The sequence below is a fragment of the Tachysurus vachellii genome, chromosome 25, assembly GCF_030014155.1.
Source record: "Tachysurus vachellii isolate PV-2020 chromosome 25, HZAU_Pvac_v1, whole genome shotgun sequence".
Lineage (NCBI taxonomy): Eukaryota > Metazoa > Chordata > Actinopteri > Siluriformes > Bagridae > Tachysurus > Tachysurus vachellii.
Window position 1 is genome coordinate 8779936 of NC_083484.1, and position 23427 is coordinate 8803362.

Below are 23427 nucleotides of genomic sequence, written 5' to 3' on the forward strand. Positions count from 1 at the left end.
AAAGAAAACAAAGTTACTAAAAGTAGCAATGGTCTTAAATTTACTCGATTTGTAAAAGAATCTGTCTGACTATATATTTGTGAAGTCCAAATTCTTTAGAGGTGGTTTTATAACCTGTTCCAGTCCAATGAGCAATTTAAAATCTCCATTGTTTGTGCCATGATCCATTTCCACAACACACACAGTGAATATCAGACTATCAGATATATCCCTGTTTTTTAAATAAAACCAAGCACTTACTGACACCAGATTGTCATCCCACTGATTTAAAACAAATGGACTCTAATTTGGCCTTCAAATTAAATACTAATCCTAGAGGTTCACATACTTTTGCCATTCACAGATATACAATATTGGAGCATTTCCTAAATAAAAAAAAAATAGCAAGTATAATATATTTGTCTGATGTGTTTGTTTGCATTCACTTTGCTTTTAGGACTTATGTGAAAATCTGTCTGATGGATGTTTCTCATATTTATGCAGAAATATAGAAATTTCTAAAGGGTTCACAAACTTTCAACATTGTGTACACACACACACACACACACACACACACACACACAAACACACACAATGCTAATCTCATGTTCCAAGAGACTGGAACTCCAAGAAACTTCTTCAAAATGCTGATTTTATTGTTAACCATCATTTTTGTACAGTCTTGAATTACTTTAATGATGAATATAGATTGGCTTTAAATGAATCCATACTTCATATTCCCAGTGTGTTCAGTGCATACAGTAAATCTAATTTTAATGCAGTGCATTGACATTTGCATAACCTACAGGCATTCAGAACAGACAGATATAGACTAAACACATTCACAGATGGGAAGAGCTTGATTAACCTTCTTGAATATGTGAAGACATCTTTATCAAATTTAAAAGTCACAAAAAAGGCTTTGAGCATTAACTGCTGCCCAAACCATATACAACATTTCCTGTGAGAAAAGTGCAATTAATTTGAATGGCTTATACAAGCTTGCAAAAAATGTAATTTAGTGGCAATGGTAATACAAAATTTTGAGAGTAGAAAATTTAGTACAAGGGAGATGCATCCTATTACATCCTTACAACTAGCTTGAAAGATATCTGTTTGCATGTTGACCATATAAGCTAAGTCTGTATGTAAAGGCCCCATTCATTTGTTGTACTTCATATGTAACATCAAGTCAGTACACCTTGCATATCAACCAGTCTCTCGCCTCATTTTTTACCACACACACAGAAACCATGCATGGATGATAATTACATCATGACAATTGCTTAAAAAAAAACTATCAAATGTTGCTGCTTTTAAAGCTTTTTAACATTATTACATTGTGTTTTGTTTTTAGCAGGGAAAAAGTCCTATCCTGATTCTTTGTGTGTTCAAATCTCATACTTATTCAAGATCTAGCCACAGTAGTGCACCAAAGAGTGCTCAAAAACAATTTGATAGATGGATCCTGGACTAAAACAAAATGTCAAAGAACCTAAAACAGAATGAATGATGAAGGGGGACTTTTACAATTTGCTAAGCAAAATCCTTTTTTTAGCCCTCTTCTTGCCTCAACAGAAAAGACAATCAATTTGAATTCATGTGACCTCAATGATACAACTTATATATACACACACATTTCCTGACCGTATAATTTTCAACGACAAACAAAGATATATAAATCTCTTTTAAAACAATACAGCAGTAAGTCAGAGATCAGGAGTGATTAAAATGTACTCAGTTTCAGAATGTCTGCATTGTTATCTTTGTTTGCATCCATGCACCTCCCCTGTGTTAATCAAGCTTTTTATCTGCTTCACTCTTTTCAACTTGCTCTTTTTCTACCTCATCATCCTCTCTTGGGCCCTTGAGCTGTGCAGCCATGTGCCTCACATCTATTTCCTCCTCATCCTCATCTGTTTGTCCTTCTCGCTTTATTAGGTCTGTATCATCGTCTGACTCAGCTGTGCATATGCCATAGCACATCAGGCTAATGACACCTAATGGCAAGCCAAAGAGAAAACAGGCCAGCACTGGAGAACTGCGGAAAACAGACTGAGACAAACACACATACAGACACATTAATGTAATATATTATGAAACATTAATGTTGCATTGTTTAAAACATGGCCACTCATGCATCTACACATACAAGGGTGCACCTTAAAATACAACACCAGAAAATGAGAACAAAAATAGCATCAAACTAAGCTGGTAGTAATTTAAGCTTAAGAAAGTCTCTTAGTACGGTTAGATCAGTGTATTTCTCCACCCTAATTGAAGAAAACAATAACAATCCCAGAGCTGTATTTAATACTGTAGAAAAATGAATTAACTATGAATACAATCACTATAGAAAAACACACACAATCAATATGCAGCAGCAAAATCTTCATGAATTGTTACAATGGCAAAAAATATCAGTAAACAAATTTGATAGCTAACATTGAGACAACAATATTAATACAACAGTTAAGCATTTAGTATGCCTTGCTCCCCTACGTAAGACAAATTGAATTTTGAAAATTTAAAATTTTCTTCTTCAAAATCACCAACTTGCACACAATCACTTACCTACACTTCACTTAACTTCAGAAGCAATTGAACCCCGTCTAAAAATCACCAATTCTTTCCTTATCACTGGCTATGTAACTAAATATTTTTTTACGTAGTTATCATATTTATGAATAAAATTTATAAATATTATATAATATATAACATGAATTTTTTTCAAACAAGTCAAGCTTAGACAGCTATTAACAATAAAGGAAAAATGTCTAATTAAAAACAACAGGGGTTTAGCACTTGACTTGGAAGCCTAATAATAAAAAATACTAGCAAGACAATAGGGTTCCACGTGCCCGGGCCCCTAATAATGGGTTTCATTTATGTAGTGCATTTCTAAAACCTCAAGGTAAAAAAAAAAAAAAAAAATTAAAGAAATATATACCAAATACATTCTTTATTACATCTCCACAAGATTTTGTGTGTCAATGATTTTGAAGGGTCTTCTACATATACCTCATTTGGGTGCATTTCCTTCCCTTCACAAGAAAAATCCAGATGACAATAATTTTGATTATTAAGGAGCCAAACATTGGCGGTGCGTAGGTATCATATGAACACTAAGAACTGCAACAATTCATTTATTCCACATCATTTAAAGAACTTTTGCAAAATTAATAGTTAATTTTTCCTATAATTCCATGCAATATTCTGAAGTTAATGCACACCATCAAGTGAAATTTAAATGTACTTCCTCTCAAATCTTGGTTTTTGGCTCAAAGTCATGTCAAAGTAACGTCAAAGTACAGGCCATACAGTAATACAACTCTGTCCTGGGTGAAAACATATACTTCATAAATAAAACTACAAATCACTCCCGAACCCTTTTGTCTAAAGTTATGGCTCTGGTTTCCTTAACTTTCCTGTGACTGTCTAGGCAACAACTGTATTCATATGTAAGGGTGCTTGGTCCATGAAAGTGCTTCTTGCAGATAGCACATTGTTAACAAAACTATTAAAAATCAGGAGTTTAATGTAAACACTGTGTTTAACAGAGACATAAATTCTGTGAATTTGCAAAATTCGTTTCAAAACTAGTTGTTTCCCTTGACAAATCATTACTTGTATGAGAATTTAATATTTATTTTGGTATTTTAGAAGATGCTCTGAGAACAGCAGTTGTTTCCATCCAAAATTTAGAATATGTTAATCGGAATGTAATAGAATCCAGTCATCACAGAGGTCACAGTCTTAATCTAATTCTAAAATTTGGATTAAATATAGTCACAATACCACAGACTGAAGCCATCTCAGACCATCACATTCATGGGCGTAAATCCCGGGGAGGACGGAGGGGACATGTCCCCCCCATCCGAGGATTAGTTTTACTTTCTTTTGAATTACTACTGATTGTATTATTGACTATTATTTGTGTCCCCTTCAAAAATTGCTCATGAGACATTTTAGATTTATTGTCCCCCCCTACTGTTAAATGAAATTTACGCCCATGATCACATTGTCTAACTTAAAATGTGTCTTAGACATGATATATGCACTTTGCCACATTACTGTGTTAAATGTACATGCTACTAACGAGATGTTCATCAACAGACACAATAATGAGAGAGAAAAAAACATGCATATTGGTATAATGACCAAGTGCACCTATTTGAAAAACTTTTATTCAATACTATTACAAAATTAACTAGGACTAAAATCACTGTGAAAACACACAATATGCATTCCGCAACAGAAATAAGTTTATACATTTTTTAATGGCGAAATTGAGAATATCAGGAAAAATTCACTCTGTTAATTTAAAACCAGACAATTTGATAGCCAGTCATTTAGATAATAATATTACCCATCTGAAGATGGGTTCCCTTTTGAATTTGGTTGTTTTCAAAATTTCATCTTCATGTCACCTCAGGGAATACAGCAATTATTTGAAATTTTAGTCATATTGATTGACTGGTTGATTCTTACATCCATTGGAATTTTAAAGGAATGAAATCTATTTGTATGTGTGGTTCTATGAAACTGAATAACCTCATCTGAAAGACTGTGACTGAAACATAGTGTAAATAGTTTTTACCTTTTTTATCCATAAAGAAATCTCATTAACCAAAATTAACCCATACGTATTGTGTCATGATTAATTGAGGTCATCACTCACCATGATGGTGGATCTGGCATCATAGACCACACGCTTGAGTCTCTGGAAAAATCCGTCCCCTCCGTAAGCCTGTAAACACCAAGAAAAAAAAGGTCTTCTAAATACTTTTTTAATGCTTGCTGAATAAATTTTTTCCTCCATTACAGCTAAGGTCAATGTTTTAATTTACCAAGTGATGGTGATAGTTGAAACCGTGAATTACCTAACAATTACCAAATATCTTCTGTTAAGATATTGATAATTCAACTATATAAAAGCTATGTTCTCATATTATTGTCAAAGATACTAGATAAAGTAACCATTAAAATATGGGCGCTTGGCTAAAATCCAATATTTGTTTTGAATATCAAATATTATCATCAATATTATCAAAAAGTCATTCTGAAGGACTTTTCTGATATCCAAATATGGCAGATACAGAATTAAAACCTGCTGAAGAATTATAGAAGCGAGTTCTGGTGGTACTGATATCTTAATTTTAAATTTAGGTAAATCATCAATTTTATTACTGATAGCTTTTCCTAACTTTTTTCCTAAATACTTTGAAATACTATATTGAATAGAATTATATATTGCATCTTGCATTATTTCTTGTAGTTTCTATTCTGCCATGTGTTGACAGTTTATTAAATGCAAATATCAGTAAAAAAACAGACTTTTAAAGGAAACCCAACATTTTTCAAATGGACTTAAAATTATGCATGCATAAACTGTTATTCTAGTGCTATATGCATTCTGAACATCAATAACAGGGAACAGGCAACAGGGTTGGCACCATAAAGAAAAAAATTAAGATTCAACACATTAGCTAATATAAGCATATGGCATCCTGGACATGTGTCAGTAGCACGCAGCGGCCACTCCCTTTTTAGAGAATTTTCTCTCAGTACATGGCAGTGGTTTTCATGCATACGATGGGAAATTCATACGACGGGAAAACAAGTTGGATCTATTTTACACAAACATTCCCGACACGTATCATGCAGAGCCCAGACCTACGTGTGTGTTCCTACGTGCCTCAAGACAACCACCATCACCATGCCATAGAAGTCTACAGAGTCTTGCCTCAATGACTATCGTCCTGTTGCACTCACACCCATTGTAATGAAGTGCTTCAAGAAGCTCCTCATAAGGCACATCAAGACCAAGTTACCACACTCACTGGACCCCTGCAGTTTGCGTATCGCTTAAATCGCTCCACGAACGATGCCATTGGCCCGGCCCTTCATTTAGCCCTCACACACCTGGACAATAAAGACACTTGCGTTCGAATGCTGTTCATAGACTTTAGTTCAGCATTTAACAAAAATCACCCCTCAGCACCTTGAGAAGCAGCGCCTGCTGGGACTGAACGCCTCCCTCTGCAACTGGATCCTGGACTTTCTGACTGGGAGACCTCAGTCAGTCTAGATCAGGAACAGCATCTCCAGCACCACTAAACTGAGCACTGGACTCCCTCAGGGGCATTATCTTGGATGGCAAGACCCTGCAGCGGATTGTGAGGACAGCTAGGAAGATCATTGGAGTCTCTCCTCTATCACGAACATTTACACAACACACCACTCACACACAATCTTCACCCTCCTGCCATCTGGAAAAAGGTACATCTGGGAAAAAGCATTTGGCCCTCACAACCAGACTGTGCAACAGTTTATTTTCACATCCATCAGTCTCCTCAATAACTGAACTGTACTGACTATAATACACACATGCACACTTAACTGTATGGACTGCACTGACCTACACCAAATACACACTCTTCCAATATACAACCATGTACACAGCTCCACCTATATCAAAATGTGCTTTTGCGTTTTACAGAATATAAACCCTGTTTTTGCTCTTTGCACATTTCATTCAATTGCTGTTTTGCACAATACATTACATTACATTACATACAATACCTCATAACTGCTGCTACTATATAAAATGCTCATTCCCGTATTTCTGCACGTGTACTATAGAACATACAGTAGGTACCCTGCTCAGTGCTGCTTTTCTGTACTGTCTTTTGTGTAAAGTCTTGCATTGTCTTTTTTCCTGCATTGTTTGCACCAGGTAGCACAGATGCCCTTATCCAGATTTGGCGTACAGAAGTGCTTAAAGGTAGGGTCTCCGATTTTTGAGAAATGCTTCAGAAAACTGAGTTCGGCCAAAAAATAAACAAAAAAGAAAACAAAACTGTAGCCAATGAGCAGAAAGGGGCGTGTCTTGTCAATATGCGGTGGAGAGAGTGTTCAGTGTGACATTAGCAGAAAGCGGTTTTAACATTGACATGGAGGATAAAAACAAAGAAAGAAAGTGAAGAAAGGCTTACGATAAGGCAAGAAGTAGGACCCGTGTTAATATAGGTTCAGCTTTCCAGCGCTGGAGAGAACTGAAGGAGCGGGAAGTCGTAGGAAGCCGCATATTCACAGATTCGAGACTCTCGGGTCAATAACTCCTGAGCTAAACGCTGTTACTACATAAAAAACACCTCTTTTCTATCGTAGTAATGTAGAGAGGCAGTTACAACCGCATTATGCTAGTAACAGTTTTTAGCTCAGGAGTTATTGACTCAGGAAACTCGAATCTGTGAATATGCGGCCAAATTTACTTAAGACGCCGAGGTCGCTTTTTTCCTTCTCGATAGGTGAGTAACGTTGGTTTTGCTTTGTTTCACAGAACTAATATATGCCGTCCTTTGCATGATTATGCTTGTGTGTCATTTTTGCTTGTTTGTTTATCTGCAATCGTATTGTTCTTCCCTTCAGCTATGATAAAGACACATTTCTTTCCATTAGTTGCCTGGGTTACGCATGTGTGTGTGGGCAGAGCTATCAATACAGGGGTGGGACCCAATTGGGTTAGGGGCGTGTTTGTTTTGGCGATTTCAAATGTCAACATTGGATATTATTATTGGATACATTAACTCTGGTTCATTAGGTTACATACTTAAGCTACCATAAGTCTAAAACATTGTTCAAAGTTTTTTTTTGTTTGCTTGTTTTTATAAACATACTGTATATGCAACAAACAGGGAAGGAATAAAATGGTTAAAATGACAATAAAAGCTTCTTGACTCGACTTGAACATTTAATCTAGTATTCTTCAAATCAGTCAAGAAACCATGCAATGGTGGTTCCACATAAAGTTCTTCTCGGTAGCAGAACCCTTTACAGATATATGTTACACTTTACAGATATTTTTCATTTTAGGACCATCTAGGGTTATTCCCATTGCAGTAGCAATATTTTTAGTACATGCTTTTAGAAATATGAATACAATCAACCCATCCATCTATCCATCCATCAATTACAAAATACAACTTCAATACAACAGCATCACTGTGTTCTGGGAAATTGCTGCCCATACAGCCAGAGAAAAAATAAATAAATAGGCCTAATTATCAAAGACAAGAAAGAGAAGATGTGCATTCTCATTGATCTGGCAATTCCATCTGACCACAATGCCTCCAACAAGATCATGAGATGTCCAAGAAGAAAAAACTGGAAATAAAGAAAATAGAAAATAAAAGAAAAAATATACAGCAAATTGATCCCACATCCACTTCAGAACATTGCAATTCATAAAACAGCTCACATCTTCTGTAAATGATGTGGTTTTCACTTGCAAACACAAAAACAATTAGTGCTGCTGCTTGTGGTTTTGACTGGATTTCTCATAGTCACTTAAGAAGGTAATCTCCACTTGTTAAAATTTTTTTTTATATTTTTAAATAAAAACAGATTTAGCAGAAGGTTTAACAGAAAATAAATTAAGATGAATGAACTCATTAAAAGGGACAATGAATGAGTGGTACCATAGAAGAGGTCATAGTAATTCGAATTAATCTGATATGAAAGTTTTTAGCTATATTTGCTTATTATTTGTATTAGCATTATAATCTGTCAGGATAAAGTTTGTTTATTTATACAAATTGTTAGAAGCATGCATTACCTGAGCTGTGCCCTCCAGAACACTCTTAATGAAGGTGATCAGTTGTTCAAGCCTCTCAATTGGCTCGCTGGGCAGGAAGTATTGCTCATTAGATGTGTTGAGAACAACGAAAGATGGCACAGCTACCTCACTGCATTGCACACAAATAAAAAGCAGCATGACATTATTACTGTTTTTTGTATTATACTAGTGATTATTATACTAACTCTAGAGTTACTCCTCTGACCAATTATTTAACATCTTTAACCTGAAAAACACAAAGTCTAAAGCAATGTTATATTATTAAAAAAAACTCTCACTCTGTTTAAGAGAAAGCTTAATAATGATATAGAGACACTAAATTACTACGTATAATATTGTGAGCTGGGTGCTCAAAATAGTGTATTTGTGTTTGCAACACAATCCTTCAGATGCACTTATGCATGTACTATAAGCTCACAGTGGCTGTTCATTTCAGTACTGCTAAAACAGCAAGCAGCTTGAGTTCTAGCACATTTGATTATGCTGATTATGTCTATTGTCATCACTGGGTACCACAGGGCACTCATAGAAGGAGGAATAAAGAAATTAAAGAATAAAGTGACAGAAAAGAAATACTCACCCCATGATGAAGCTATTGATGTAGTCATTACCATCCATATGACCAAACTGGAAATCCCTAAACATTTGGAAAGAAAGTTAATTTTGCCTTTGAGATTCATCACTGCATTGTATTGTTTAGTATTTTGAGTCCACACATTATGTTCATAACTTTATTAAGATAATAATTCCTTTTTATCCTGTTAGTTGGCAGCATTTTCTTTCTTCCATTTTTTCTATTATACAATGCACAATCTGGCATGTCCTTTCATTGATATGTTAGTTTTCAAGATTCACAAGATTTTGATAAACAAGCTACAGTATAACTCTCACAGGCCAACACTACATTATGCTGATGTGGACTTAAAAACCAGTAGATGCTGGTGGATTGACCATTCTTGAGCAGCCTAATTTTTCCTTGACCTGAACTCATCCTTAGTGGAGAAAATTCTGAAATGTAAAAAATGCTCAAACTGTCCCTCTCATATTGCTTCATTTATTTTTTCTCTTCATCTACCAGTGGAATTCATCTTTGTGATAATGACAGACTGTGCAGGGAGAGATTATTTGAGAGAATATTCTATTCTGTATCATTTTTATCTCGCTGTTGCCTTTTTTATTTTATAGAGATAGAAAAAGTGCACATGAAAATATTTAAGAGGAAATGAGAGGCAATGACTACCCATGTTATAGGCTGTCTATGCTGATTCAAAGTAAAACCACCTACTTTGCCCCCATCATGTTAGACTACATGAAAAAATGAATTCCAATAAAGCGGGATAAACACAAGAAATGTTCTGATAAAAATCAATTGTGTTTCAAGTGAATGTCTTCCATCTTCTTATACATTAATTTGTAATCATACAGGCCAATCCTCATGATAAATTAATATTCCAATTAGTCTGTCCGTCTCAGTGTCAAGTTTTTGAGTCTGCTTTATTTTCATTCCTCTGAGAATTGAAAACAAAGCTGGCAAATTAAATGAAACCCTAATATTGATAGACTGACATCTTATTTCACGTTACCTGTAGAAGTCATCCCTGTACTCTCTTGAAACTCTCTGTATGAGAGTCTTTAATCTGAGGAAACAGACAGAGAATTCCTAAGAGGCAAATTGAATTTTAAGGTATGCACTAACTATCTATATCTATATATAAAAAAAAGCTTGACAAGAAAATCTGTGTCTGTGAGAAAGTCTGTGAGTGGTAGTTCCTATGAAAAGAAAAGAAATACCTCAAGCTTTTCTCTGGTGAAATCTTATCATCAATGACAGCAATTGCTACTAATTTACCTGTAAGAAGAAAATGTAAAGTTTTAAACCATTCTTTTCCATTCTTTTCAATTAAATTTAATCATCTACATGAGAAATCTTTTCATGCTTCACTAATAAAGGTATTAAAGAGAACTGATGAAGCATCAGGGAAATTATTTGCATTAACATGTTTTTGTAATGTTGGAATTTTAAAGAATTGCGTAAGTCAGACCCCTTGTGTCCTTGAGATATAAAATCATAATTCTAGTGAGCAATATACTTTAATAAAAAATGCTAAAAAATGCTATAAAAATGCTAAACAATAAATAAAAATATAAATCTTAATTATACCCAGATAAAACAGTTGCTATGTTTCCAGTCTTCAGTGCTAGAGGTGATAAGTATCCATTTCAAGTGAAATGAAGCCAAGTAAAATGTTTGTCCCATAATGTCCTCAACATATAAGAATGTGGCCTCTTTCCCCAGTTTCCATCCTTGTGGATGGGTCTTGTAATAGTGTAGCACAGAATCAACTATGCACAGTGTTTGCTGGGGATGTGCTGGGGAAGTCAAATATGACTTAGCCCCCCACCACTCCAGAATACCAGTAATACAAGACACCTAGGCAGGTCTTCAATATAGTGGATAAATTAAAGGTCAAGAAATCCAGCTAAAGATTTCACCCATGCTTTTCTTTTGTTAGGGAAAGATTATAGTTTGTGAAAAAAGAGACGAGCCAGTTATTAGTTTCAAGGAGCCACAGGAAACCATCATAATTGGAGTGGAGAAAAACACCCTATATGCATTGGCACAGTCCATATCTATTGGCTAGGTATTTGCAGAAATGTGACATTTACAACAGCAATTCCGAAAACAATTGAACCCTTTTCACTGATGAAGGTCAGGTGAAATTCATTGGGTCATTAGAATGGAGTGCATGATGAAATCAGCATGAAAACATGTTTTAGTGAATTACACAACACATTCACCTGATGCTCTTCTAAATGTAGCTGTCTTAAGTTCTTTGGTTTTGTCTTGTTTTGCTTTCAGTTTTGCCTTCAGCAAGTGAAATCCATAGTCAACTGGTTTCAGATTTAATCTCCATTGATATTAAAGTTGAAAGTATGCACTTTATTTATTAGTTATAAAAATTAAATGCTTCTGTATATGCTTCTTTTATCATTGAGAAAGCCAACGATACTGATTTATTATCAGTAAAAACTAGCTGTGAAATTAGAGGCAAAAGGTACTTTACAATTTATACAGGCATACTGTCATTTATTATTTTAAAACTAAAGGCTACATTGTTTTGTTCATTTGTTTATTTACGTATTACATAAAATAGTGAATACAAATAAGTGCACTATACCAGAAAATTTTGTGACCTACACAAACAGACCACAATATTAACTATGCAACCTGTCCAGATTTGATTATAGCTGCATTACATTACACTAGTTACACTCCTAAAATTATTATTTTAAAATCAATATAATGTGTGTTGTGATGCAGGACAATACCAGTCTCCCCCAACTCATACAGTGTGAAGCCATCAATCTGCAGGTAACTTTGGAAACGTTCTCTGTTCACCCATGATGCCAAGCTGCCATCTTCATACTCTAAAAATCCCAATAAAAATAGATTGAAGATTATAGACCTGCAAACAAATCGCAATCAGCTCTACTAGTTTGACAAGGCATAAACAATAATTTCTATGTGAAGCACAGTGTTATATCAAATGAAATTCTCACTCAATAGTGTCAATAGAAAATTCTGCCTACAAGTTTATTTTTCTGACAAGGTATTTGGCCTCAATTATCATGCGGGATTTCATAAACTGTTCATACAACTGATGATGGCGGAGCCTGCATCACCGCTTACCAGCGGCAATGTTTTGCTCCTCACACAATTGCAGGCAGAGCAGCTGACGGACCCCAAAATGTCAGCAGCCAATTAGAGCAGCAGCTATAGCTCTTCAACCTCCTGGAGAAAGAGAGAGTTTGGTGGGGTGCAGCACTTTCTGGAAGGTATGGGAAGGTTCGTTAAATAAACTAATGTGCATTTACATGTCTCCTTCCACCACCGTGTTTGACTTTTGGTATGATGTTCCTTTGATGAAATGTTAGTTTTATGGCAGATGTAATGGGACATATGCCTTCCAAAAAGTTTAACTTTTGTCTCATCAGTACACAGAATATTTTTGCCCAAATCTTGGGGATAATCAAGGTGTTTTATAGTGAGAAAAGTATTTTTCCTTGGAACTCTCCCATGGATGCTATTTTTGCCCAGTCTCATTATTATTGTTGAATCATGAACACTGACCTTAACCGAGGCAAGTGAGGCCTTTGGTTCTTTAGATGTTATTCTGGGTTCTTTTATGAGACCCTAGATAAAGTCATTGCTCTCTTGGGGTAATTTTCATAGGCCTCCCACTCCTAGAAAGGTTCACCACAAGTTCTCTATTTGAGTATAATGACACTAACCGTGGTTGAATGGAGTCCAAAAGCCTAAGAAAGGGCTATGTAACTCTTTCCAATGGTGATTACTTTGTTTCACATCTGTTCTTGAATTTATTTATGATGTGCATGATGTGTTGCTTTTTGAGATCTTTTAAAATGTTTCACGTTGTCAGACAGGTTCTGTTTAAGTGATTTCTTAATTCAACAGGTCTGGGTGTGGAAAGTGAAATTTAACACAGCTTCCCAAAAAATGTGGTTCAGCAAAGTTCATTCATGATTTAGCAAAGGGGGATTCCTTTTTCACATAGGGCCAGGTAGGTTTGGATAGCTTTTTTCCTTAATAACTGAAATCATTCAAAAACAGCATTTTGCATTTACTCTGGTTATCACAGTGTTATTTAAAAACAACAGTACTGTAGTACTCTATGGCTTTTGACTTCAGTTCTTCTATGAAGCTGTCTCTCTGAGCTGAAGTTTACTGATGCTCATGAGTCTGGTAATGGATATAAAAAGATCTCAAAAGAATTTGTCCGAAAACATTTGAAAGTGGAGAACATTTAAAACAAATGCATGGCCAGGGAAGTCTCCAAAAACCCTAAAATGTCATCACAGAACCTACAGAAATATTGCTACAGTTGATGTCAAAGTGCATGAATCTACAATCAGAAATAGACTGAAATCTTTAATCATCATTGGAGTTGTGCAAGGAGGAAAACTTTGCTGTCTAAGAAAAAAAAAGGGTAATACTGAAGTTTGAGAAAGAAGACAAAGGCCAAGACTTCTATAATGTGTTTAGAATAGAATAGTGAAAAGAATAATGTGCTTTTGACAAAAATAAATTATTTGCAGACTTTAACAGAGGGCATGTTTGGTGTAAACCAAATACAGCATTTAACAAAATCCCTCATACCATCTATGAAACATGGAGGTGGAAGTGCTCTGGTTTGTGGATGCTTTGCTGCAGCAGGACCATGCTAGCTCATCATCATATTAATTCTACATTCTACATATACTGTATCAGAAAGTGCTTGAGGAACATGTGGGCCCATCTGTCAAAAGACTGAAGCTGAGGTGGAACTGGTCCTTGCAACATGACAAAAAAAAATTCTGTGGGGTGATTTGAAGTGCAAGAAATCCCTCAAACATCATACAGCTGAAAGAATTCTGCCATTGAAGAGTGGGGGGAACTTTCTTCCAGCTGATGTCAGAAACTAGTAGATGAGTACAAGATACATCTCATTTAGGGTTATTTCAGCCAAAGGGGATTATTATTAGGACTATTAGGAGATAAGGTGTCCTATCTTTTTCTCAGTTCTTTTTGTTTAATAAGTGAAAGTTTTTTTTTGTTGTTGTTTACAAGCAATTACATCACTTTCATCTACAAGCACAGTAAATACTTAAAAAAATATGATTTTCTTGCAGGGTCATATACAATCTGATCAAAAGATACGGAAACTTTACTTGCAGTTGTTACTTGCATGTACTTACAGATATGTAATGCTCAATAATTAAATGACGTATAATATATTTGTCTGATTTGTTTGAATGGGTTCACTTTGTTTACTTTTAGGACTTGTGTGTAAATCTGTTGATGTTTTGGTTCATATTTAGGCAGAAATATAGGAATTTCTAATAGGTTCACAAAATGTCAAGCAACATTGTGCAGAGCATTCATAGTCCAGTCAGGATCTAACTAGAACTCCGTAAAGGCATAAAAGTACTCTCAAGTCAGCACCACATTTAGACTTTTGAACATTAAAACATTTTTTCCTCTGGATTTTCAGGTGTAGAATACAGGTAAGTTTGTTGTCAAAAACAAGTACTAATTTTACATCTTTCAAAACTTTGATGGGTTCTCTGTCCAAGAATAGCTCTGATGTGAGGACAACAGAGGAAAAATGCATTTTTAGTTTGTTTTAGAAAACTTAAATCCACTTTTAACTGACCATTCAATTATATTGTTTATGCATAACTGTACTTGCTTTTCGATTAAATTTTAAAATGTCCCCCTATTATGTGTCGATGCATAGATCCTCAACACATAGATTATAAAATGTATTGGGTTTTATAACATTTGCTGTGGTTTACTGAGAGTATGCTAACACTCTTGTCTGTCTGTCTGACTTCCTTTCTTTCGTCCATCAAACCAAACAGGGCAGTCTGTTTTTGATGGTATTGAACAAGTTGCGGCACAGTGGCTTAGTGGTTAGCACGTTCGCCTCACACCTCCAGGGTTGGGGGTTCGATTCCCGCCTCGATTCCCGCCCTTCCTGCCTTGTGTGAGGAGTTTGCATGTTCTCCCCGTGCTTCGGGGGTTCCTCCGGGTACTCCGGTTTCCTCCCCCGGTCCAAAGACATGCATGGTAGGTTGATTGGCATCTCTGGAAAATTGTCCGTAGTGTGTGATTGTGTGAGTGAATGAGAGTGTGTGTGTGCCCTGTGATGGGTTGGCACTCCGTCCAGGGTGTATCCTGCCTTGATGCCCGATGACGCCTGAGATAGGCACAGGCTCCCCGTGACCCGATGTAGTTCGGATAAGCGGTAGAAGATGAGTGAGTGAGAGAGAGTGAACAAGTTACCTCATGTCCTTCTTCACAATTACACCAGATATTCTTGTTTTTACATCCAACAGAACCAAGACCAAACCTCTGGCCATTAAAACATCTCAGAGGATTAGGAAAGAAGAACATAACAGGAACACTTAAATATCCTATTCGGAATCGTTCCGGAGGCTGCAGCTGTTCACTATAACAATATGTGCTACAGTTTTAATTGTTTGGTCTGCTCTTTTGATTATTATTCTCTTTACATTTATTATGCCTTGATGTGTTATTTCTGAGTTTTTTCCAGCTTCATCCATGTCATGTAATGCTATGGTTCTTATTATTCCTTTACTGTTGTTTAGATTAGGGTGACAGATGGCTTTTATTGGAATTAAAATGTATTGGCTGTATTGGCATGCATTAGATTTTCAGCATAGGTTTTCTTTGCACAATCCACAAGGATTTGTCTGGAACTCAATTTTGTAACAACTTTGACCATTCCTGCTATACCAGTTTGGTAAATTTACATCCCTTTTCCCCAGGAGAATACACACTCACCATCATAAGTGAAATGGGTCCCATCCTTAAATACAATCACAGAGGGCAGTTCAGACATCATCACATACTGCTGGGGAAAAACAGAATTTGGTTACAAAATAAACAAAAAAAAAAATCACAAAAGAAATCATATTTGTCACATGAATGAATTCCATTAAATAAAGCACAAATAACCATTGCCTTAAATGTGTACTTTATGGTATGATACACTGACAATCAAAACAATAAAACAAGACACCATATCACACCCCTACAAACAAAAGGGGTTAAAAAAACAAATGGGGAAAAATAAATAAATTTAAAAAAAAAACAAAAAAAAAACATTAATGTATGCATCAATATTTCTTGTATGAATCAATCGTTAAGACTTTGCTCATAATTGCAACTGTCCTGGTTGTCAAAATGCATTTTACTGTAGACACAAAATAGTATTATTTATACAAGGAAGAATTCCTTTTAAAGATAAATGCATGAGGGCAATGCAATACACTACAGAGGAATAGTTCACTGTTGCATAAAGGACCCAAATTAATGACAATTTAAGCATGAACTCAGATCTCACCTCAGGTATGATGTCCTCAGAGGCAGAGAAAAAGTAGGTGTAAACAATTAGTTCAGAAGCCACGTCTATGTAATGCTCCTGAAATCACAAAACGGTAAAAATAAACACATAATGACAAATTCCTTTCATGGTCCTCTAGTGAAAGTAACAATAAGTGTGTTTTAGAAAGTCTATTTCTCTATTTTTTATAAAATCAGAAACTCCTACATAAACATCAAATTAGCATATTTTTTCTTAACAGTGAACAAAGAAATCTCGCTAAAACAACAGTTACAGACCTTGCAGATCATCTGATCATCCATGTTAAACTTTTTGCTGATAGTTTCTTCTTCTTTATTCAGAAAGTTCATTTTGTTTGGTTAGTTCATATTTTGACAGTGACAAATGTATTGCTATTTTATCTGTCCACCAGTGTGAAAACAAAATACACAAAATAGGCCTCATCTTAGGGCTGGACGATATGGCTGAAAACTGTCACGATATCAGTGTTTCATATTGGTCGATATCGATAATTATTGATATTTTTATGACCCATTTAAATAATATAAAAAAAAAAAATATTACATTTAAACATTTTTATTTTAAACTTAACCTTCCTCTGATCATAATCCCCTCAGTTATTAATACAGAAATGTCAACAACCATGGAAAACTCAAATAATTAAAATGTAAACATAAGTCTAAAGTCACAATGAACACTTAATTATCTCTTAACATTTAAGGTGCAAAATGAAAGAAAATGTAATAAATGCTTAATAAAGTGTAATAAAATAGTGCAAAGTGTTAAATATAAACCTAGAGAAACCTGAGAATTTAGTGCAAGTTTAGTGCTATTAAGTTCACTATTATTGAATATAATTTCCATAATAGTGAAGTTCTGGAATTATTTTCATATTAAAAAAATTCATACAAATTTTTACAAAAAGACATTTCCCCCAAATAATGTTGTAGTATAACTATCAGGACATCAGTGATGTGTGAGCTGAATTTGTTGACAGTACAGTGTATTACAGTGAAGTTATTGACAGTTTTTTTAGTATTCACTTTTCGGGTTTTGAACTTTGCAGACGGTCCCTTGAATCTGTCTCTTAGGTATTCGCAGAGACTTCTGTATTTTATCCACCACAGAGGAAAGCTGATTTTGAGTAAAATTGGGTTGTAGCTGCCTCTCTACATTACTACAATAGAAAAGAGGTGTTATTTGTGTAATAACAGCGTTTAGCTCAGGAGTTATTGACTCGGGAAACTCAAATCTGTGAATATGCGGCCAACTTTACTTAAGTACTAGCTGTTCACCTTCTGGTGAAAAAAGTGTTTTAAAATATGTGCAGTGTTTTGTAAACATAAATAAAACTGAGATAGACTGAGATACATCTGTAATATAAAAAACAAACCTGATACAGTAACATTGTTTGAAATATAAAACCTGCAGAAATATGAAAAAGTAGCTGGCTCATTTTCTGCTTATCAGTCGCCGGTTACTGAAGAAGAATCCAGCAGAACAGCACAAGACAACGATATGGCGCAACCAAACGTGATACTGTTACATGATTGGCTGTTAGCATGTCACTCCCTACGTTGCTAGGTTGCCAGAGAGCAAGTGCCTTTGTAAATGCAACCAAACTTGCTTTGCAACCTCTGTTTTCTTCGGACGAAGAATAAAATGTCCGATCAAGAACTTAAAAGAATGGTAATAAAAATTACATAACCTTTTTTCCCCGCAAAAATTTTTTTAAAAATTAACGTTTTATCGAACACATTTTTTTATTGATATCGATCACGTGTCTATTGTGATACATATCGTTATCGTTTTATCGCCCAGCCCTACCTCATCTCCACTTCATTTGTACCTGCTGCTGTTGACAACTTTCCAGGCAGGGTCAAAAATTGTATGCAGACTCACTGACTGATTGACTAAAATCATCCACTAACAAGATAATAGGTCAGCAACTGCATAAAATTATGTAGTGCTGGAAAGCTTAATTTAATGTTCACATAAAATCTCAGAATGAAAGAATGAAAGAAAGGGATTTTCAAATACAATAGTCTCTAGAGATGACAATTTATGGTAAAAATCATCACAGTATCACCATATTTTTACTGTTTTGCTCCTTTTCTCTCCATTTTTCACTTAACTTTTCACTTAAAGACTATTTTGATCACCAGTTGCACTGTATAAATCCACTGTCATTTTTATCCTCAGCCGCCTCATGTGTGCCTTCACAGTCTGAGTCTCTACTCTACTCTGTTCATGTACCAAACAAAAATAATCTCTGCACCATTCTTCATTGCATATAAATTGTTTTCTGATTCATGTTTTACTAACCAAGTCACATTTGTCTACAAAGATCAAAAAGTTTTGGAAGTGGACTTGCCAGCCACATGGCTAAAGGCAAAAAAAATGTGTAGGCCCAAATCAGACCAAACCCTGAGCATTTCTCCCGTTTTGGCAAGATTTAAATTTATGATGTAATTAACAATGTAGCAGAGTTCTATTTCTTGGAGAGTGGAAATATTAAATAAGTAAATACTGTAATTCATTAATTCCCTTAAAGGCAGGGTCTCTGATTTTTGAGAAATGCTTCAGAAAACTGAGTCGGGCCGAATAATAAACAAAAATCAAAACAACCGTGTAGCCAATGAGCAGAAAGGGGCGGGGCTTGTCAATATGCGGCGGAGAGAGTGTTCAGTGCGCATGTGTGGCATTAGAAGAAAGCGGTTTTAGCATTGACATGGAGGATAAAAACAAAGAAAGAAAGCTGGAGAGAACTGAAGGAGAGGGAAGTTGGCTGCATATTCACAGATTGGAGTTTCACCGAGTCAAATCAAATCAAAGTTTATTTATAGAGCACCTTTAAAAACAGCAGGTGTTCACCAAAGTGCTGTACAAACAATATAAAATAAACAATAGAACTAAAAAGCTAAACTATAAAATAACAATAATAATAAAATAAATAAAAACTAAATAAAAGACTAATAAAAATACAATAAATACAATAATAATTAGTGACACACTTAAAAAGAACTCCTAACAGGTAACTCTCATACTGCGTTGTATGCTGCACCATACAAATATGTTTTAAATGTGATTTAAAAACAGCCAGTGAAGGTGCCTGCCTAATGTACAAAGGCAAATTATTCCAGAGATTGGGGGCCGCTACTGCAAAGGCACGGTCACCTCTGCTCTTTAATCTTCAAAGGCAGATAGAGTTGCAAGTCATCTGCATAACAGTGAAATGAGATGCCATGTTTTATAAAAATGGACCCTAAAGGTAATATATAAAGAAAATAAAATCAGTCCAAGAATGGAACCCTGAGGCACTCCACATACAAGAGATGCAGTAGAAGACACAAATTCCCCAAGACGTACAAAGAAAGTTCTTTCACCCAGATAAGATTTAAACCATTGTAACACGGCACCCTTTATACCAACACAATGCTCAAGGCGAGAGATCAGTATATTATGATCTATGGTGTCAAACGCAGCAGTAAGATCTAACAGCATAAGAACAGCATAGTTACCTGCATCAGTGGCCAATAATAAATCATTGTAAACTTTTAACAGGGCTGTTTCCGTGCTGTGAAGTGATTTAAAACCAGATTGGTACAACTCTTGCAAGCCATGCAAGTCTAGATAGGCTAATAATTGATTAAAAACAACTTTTTCCAATATTTTTGAAAGAAACTGGTGTTTTGAAATGGGTCTAAAATTAGCAAGAACCGATGAATCCAAGTTAGGTTTTTTTATCAGTGGTTCCACTATAGCGTGTTTAAAATGTAGGGGTACAACTCCATGAGTGAGACTACTATTTACAACCATCAGTATTTTAGGGCCAAGGGTTTCAAAAACCTTCTTTAGAAAATCTGGGGAAATAATGTCTAAGGGACAACAAGGTGGATTCATTTTATCAATGATGTCTTTTAAACAAGCAAGAGACACAAAAACAGAGGAGCACACAGGGAAAGAAGACATATCAGCAGAAGGGTGAACAATATTGGCTCTAACAGTCACAATCTTGTCATTAAAAAACTGCAAAAAAAAAATTTTTAAGTTAGTTTTAAGTTAGTTAATAGTGTTGAACAGAACACAAGGTTTATGAGAATTTTTGCGATGACATTAGAGAAATACCTTGACTTTTCCATTTTTACAGTTTTTTGATATTTGAACAAGCTGTCTTTCAAGATATCAGACAAAACCTGCAGCCTATCTTTTTTCCATTGGCGTTCAGCTCTCCTGCACTCACGCCTTGCAGCACGGGTAGTGCCGTTCAGCCATGGTTCAGATTTTGGCTTAGCACACATAGTCCTGAAAGGGGCAGCAATGTCCAGTGCATTCTCACAAGAAGAACAAAATAATGATGTTAACTCATCAGTATTATAATGGTGAGTGGACACTGAGAAGCTTTTAAAAAACATCAGTAAACCGTTTTGCAGCGACAGCGACGAGCAGGGGCACATGGTTTAGGACTACAGAAACAAGAAATCTCAAACAACACAGGCATGTGGTCAGAAAAAGTAGCATCACAAACATTAATATTATTAACAGGTAGACCACATGATAAGACCAGATCTAATGTGTGTCCGTGCTCATGTGTAGCGCTGGCCACAAACTGCATCAAGTTAAACGACTCAGTGAGATTTAGGAAGTCTTTATCCAACGGTCTGGAGGGACAACAAATATGGATGTTAAAATCTCCAACGATTAAAACTCCGTCATACTTCGGCATGATTTCAGCCAGAAAATCGGAAAAGTCATTTATAAAGTCTTTATGGTATTTGGGAGGACGATAAATCACAGCGCATAGCACTGGGTCAGTTTGATTCAGTTCAAACGCAATCAGCTCAAAGCTTGAGTATGTGTTGCACATCACACGCCGGCAGTTTAATTTTTCCTTAAAAATAATAGCAACTCCTCCACCCCGTCCTGTAAGTCGTGGAGAGTTGAGAAAGCCACAAAGCAACGGTAAAACCTCTGAGAACGGGCTTAACTCACCCTCATTCATCCAGGTTTCAGTCACGCACAGTAGATCCAAGTTATTTGAGGTATAAAAGTCGTTTAAGATAAAGGTTTTGTTTATCAGCGATCTGGCATTTACCAGAGCAATCCTGGCTGGAGCTGGTTTATTTGCTATCCGGGGCTCACGATCCAACACCCGTAGGCACGATGAGTTTACTCCACCTCTCCGAAAGCGGGGAGACACTGACCGGGGAACCCGGGACTCCTCGTTGGCATCGACCTCCGGTACCAGCCAGGTGTAAACAGGATCCAAAGAGCGCATGGAGATATAGATGCAGTCGTCTACCTGATACTCTGCTAACGTTCTACGGGGATTGCGGGAAACTGCCAGCCGGGATTTAATTTTTACTAGCAGGCCCCCAAGCTTCCCCCGCCGTCTATGTCACTTTTACTTCCGAGCAGGAAGCGGCGTTCGGCAGAGATATGCAGGTAAATTGTGCAGGTGAGGTGACGTTTTCGAGCCATCAGAATTATAAATTAACATATTTTCCATATTCGCTGTAATGTTCAGAAATGTCTGGTGATCATACACCAGTAGAGAGTCTACACTGTTAAAAGTAGTTAGTAAAAACAACACAAACACGATTAAGGCTAGAGAGAAGAGACGGCCTGCCACACACACCGGCGCCATCTTGGAAATCTGATTGATTGAGTCAATAACTCTTTTCTATCGTAGTAATGTAGAGAGGCTACAACCGCATTTTGCCAGTAACAGCGTTTAGCACAGGAGTTATTGACTCAAGAAATTCAACTTTACTTAAGACGCCGAGACGCTTTTTTCCTTCTCGATAGGTGAGTAACGTTGGTTTTGTTTTCACAGAACTAATATATGCCATCCTTTGCATGATTATGCTTGTGTGTTATTTTTCTTGTTTTTTTTATCTGCAATCGTATTGTTCTTCCCTTCAGCTATGATAAAGATACATTTCTTTCCATTAGTTGCCTGGGTTACGTATGTATGTGTGGGCGGAGCTATCAATACAGGGGTGGGACCCATTTGGGTTAGGGGCGTGTTTGTTTTGGTGATTTCAAATGTCAACATTGGCTTTCAAACATCGGAGACCCTGCCTTTAAGCTTTATGCTTGTACATGATGGAAATGACACACAAGCATAATCATGCAAAGGACAGCATATATTAGCTCTGTGAAACAAAGCAAAACCAACGTAACTCACCTATCGAGAAGGAAAATATCAACCTCGGCGTCTTAAGTAAAGTTGGCCGCATATTCACAGATTCGAGTTTCCTGAGTCAATAACTCCTGAGCTAAACGCTGTTACTAGCAAAACGTGGTTGTAGCTGCCTCTATACATTACTACGATAGAAAAGAGGTGTTATTTGTGTAGTAACAGTGTTTAGCTATGTAGTTTCTGACTCGGGAAACTCGAATCTGTGAATATGCGGCCAACTTCCCGCTCCTTCAGTTCTCTCCAGCGCTGGAAAGCTGATCCTATATTAACACGGGTCCTACTTCTTGCCTTATCGTAAGCCTTTCGTCGCTTTCGTTCTTTGTTTTTATCCTCCATGTCAATGTTAAAACCGCTTTCTGCTAATGTCACACATGCGCACTGAACACTCTCTCCGCCCCTTTCTGCTCATTGGCTACACGTTTGTTTTGATTTTTGTTTTGTTTGGTGGCCAACACAGTTTTCTGGAGCATTTCTCAAACATCAGAGACCCTACCTTTAAGTCCAGTGAGCCTTGCCTAATCCATCAAATAGTTCACCAATGTGTGGCATTGCCAAAAAAATAGACAGTGTATTCACTTTTCTAAAGTCCACAACAAAATAGACTGACCCACAGAAGGTTCTACCTGTGTGGAGAAAGAGGGAGCTAGGCAAGGTCCCATCAGAAAAGGAGA

General features: G+C 36.2%; 1 protein-coding gene across 3 annotated transcripts in view; it reads right to left on the minus strand.

Annotated features, from left to right (window-relative positions):
- Positions 1 to 670: 670 nt before the first annotated feature.
- tmx3b (thioredoxin related transmembrane protein 3b) overlaps positions 671 to 23427 on the minus strand; it is a 41657-nt gene continuing 18900 nt past the window's right edge. For 2 of the 3 annotated variants that reach the window (XM_060862338.1, XM_060862340.1), the window contains exons 8-16: positions 16552 to 16629; positions 15990 to 16059; positions 11951 to 12049; positions 10412 to 10469; positions 10204 to 10257; positions 9201 to 9257; positions 8600 to 8729; positions 4661 to 4729; positions 671 to 2034 (exon numbers count right to left, since the gene is read on the minus strand). In XM_060862338.1, the coding sequence (XP_060718321.1) occupies positions 1774 to 2034; positions 4661 to 4729; positions 8600 to 8729; positions 9201 to 9257; positions 10204 to 10257; positions 10412 to 10469; positions 11951 to 12049; positions 15990 to 16059; positions 16552 to 16629 (876 nt within the window). In that variant the 3' untranslated portion in view covers positions 671 to 1773. The remainder of the gene's footprint in view (positions 2035 to 4660; positions 4730 to 8599; positions 8730 to 9200; positions 9258 to 10203; positions 10258 to 10411; positions 10470 to 11950; positions 12050 to 15989; positions 16060 to 16551; positions 16630 to 23427) is intronic. The other variant, XM_060862339.1, reaches the window with a different exon arrangement.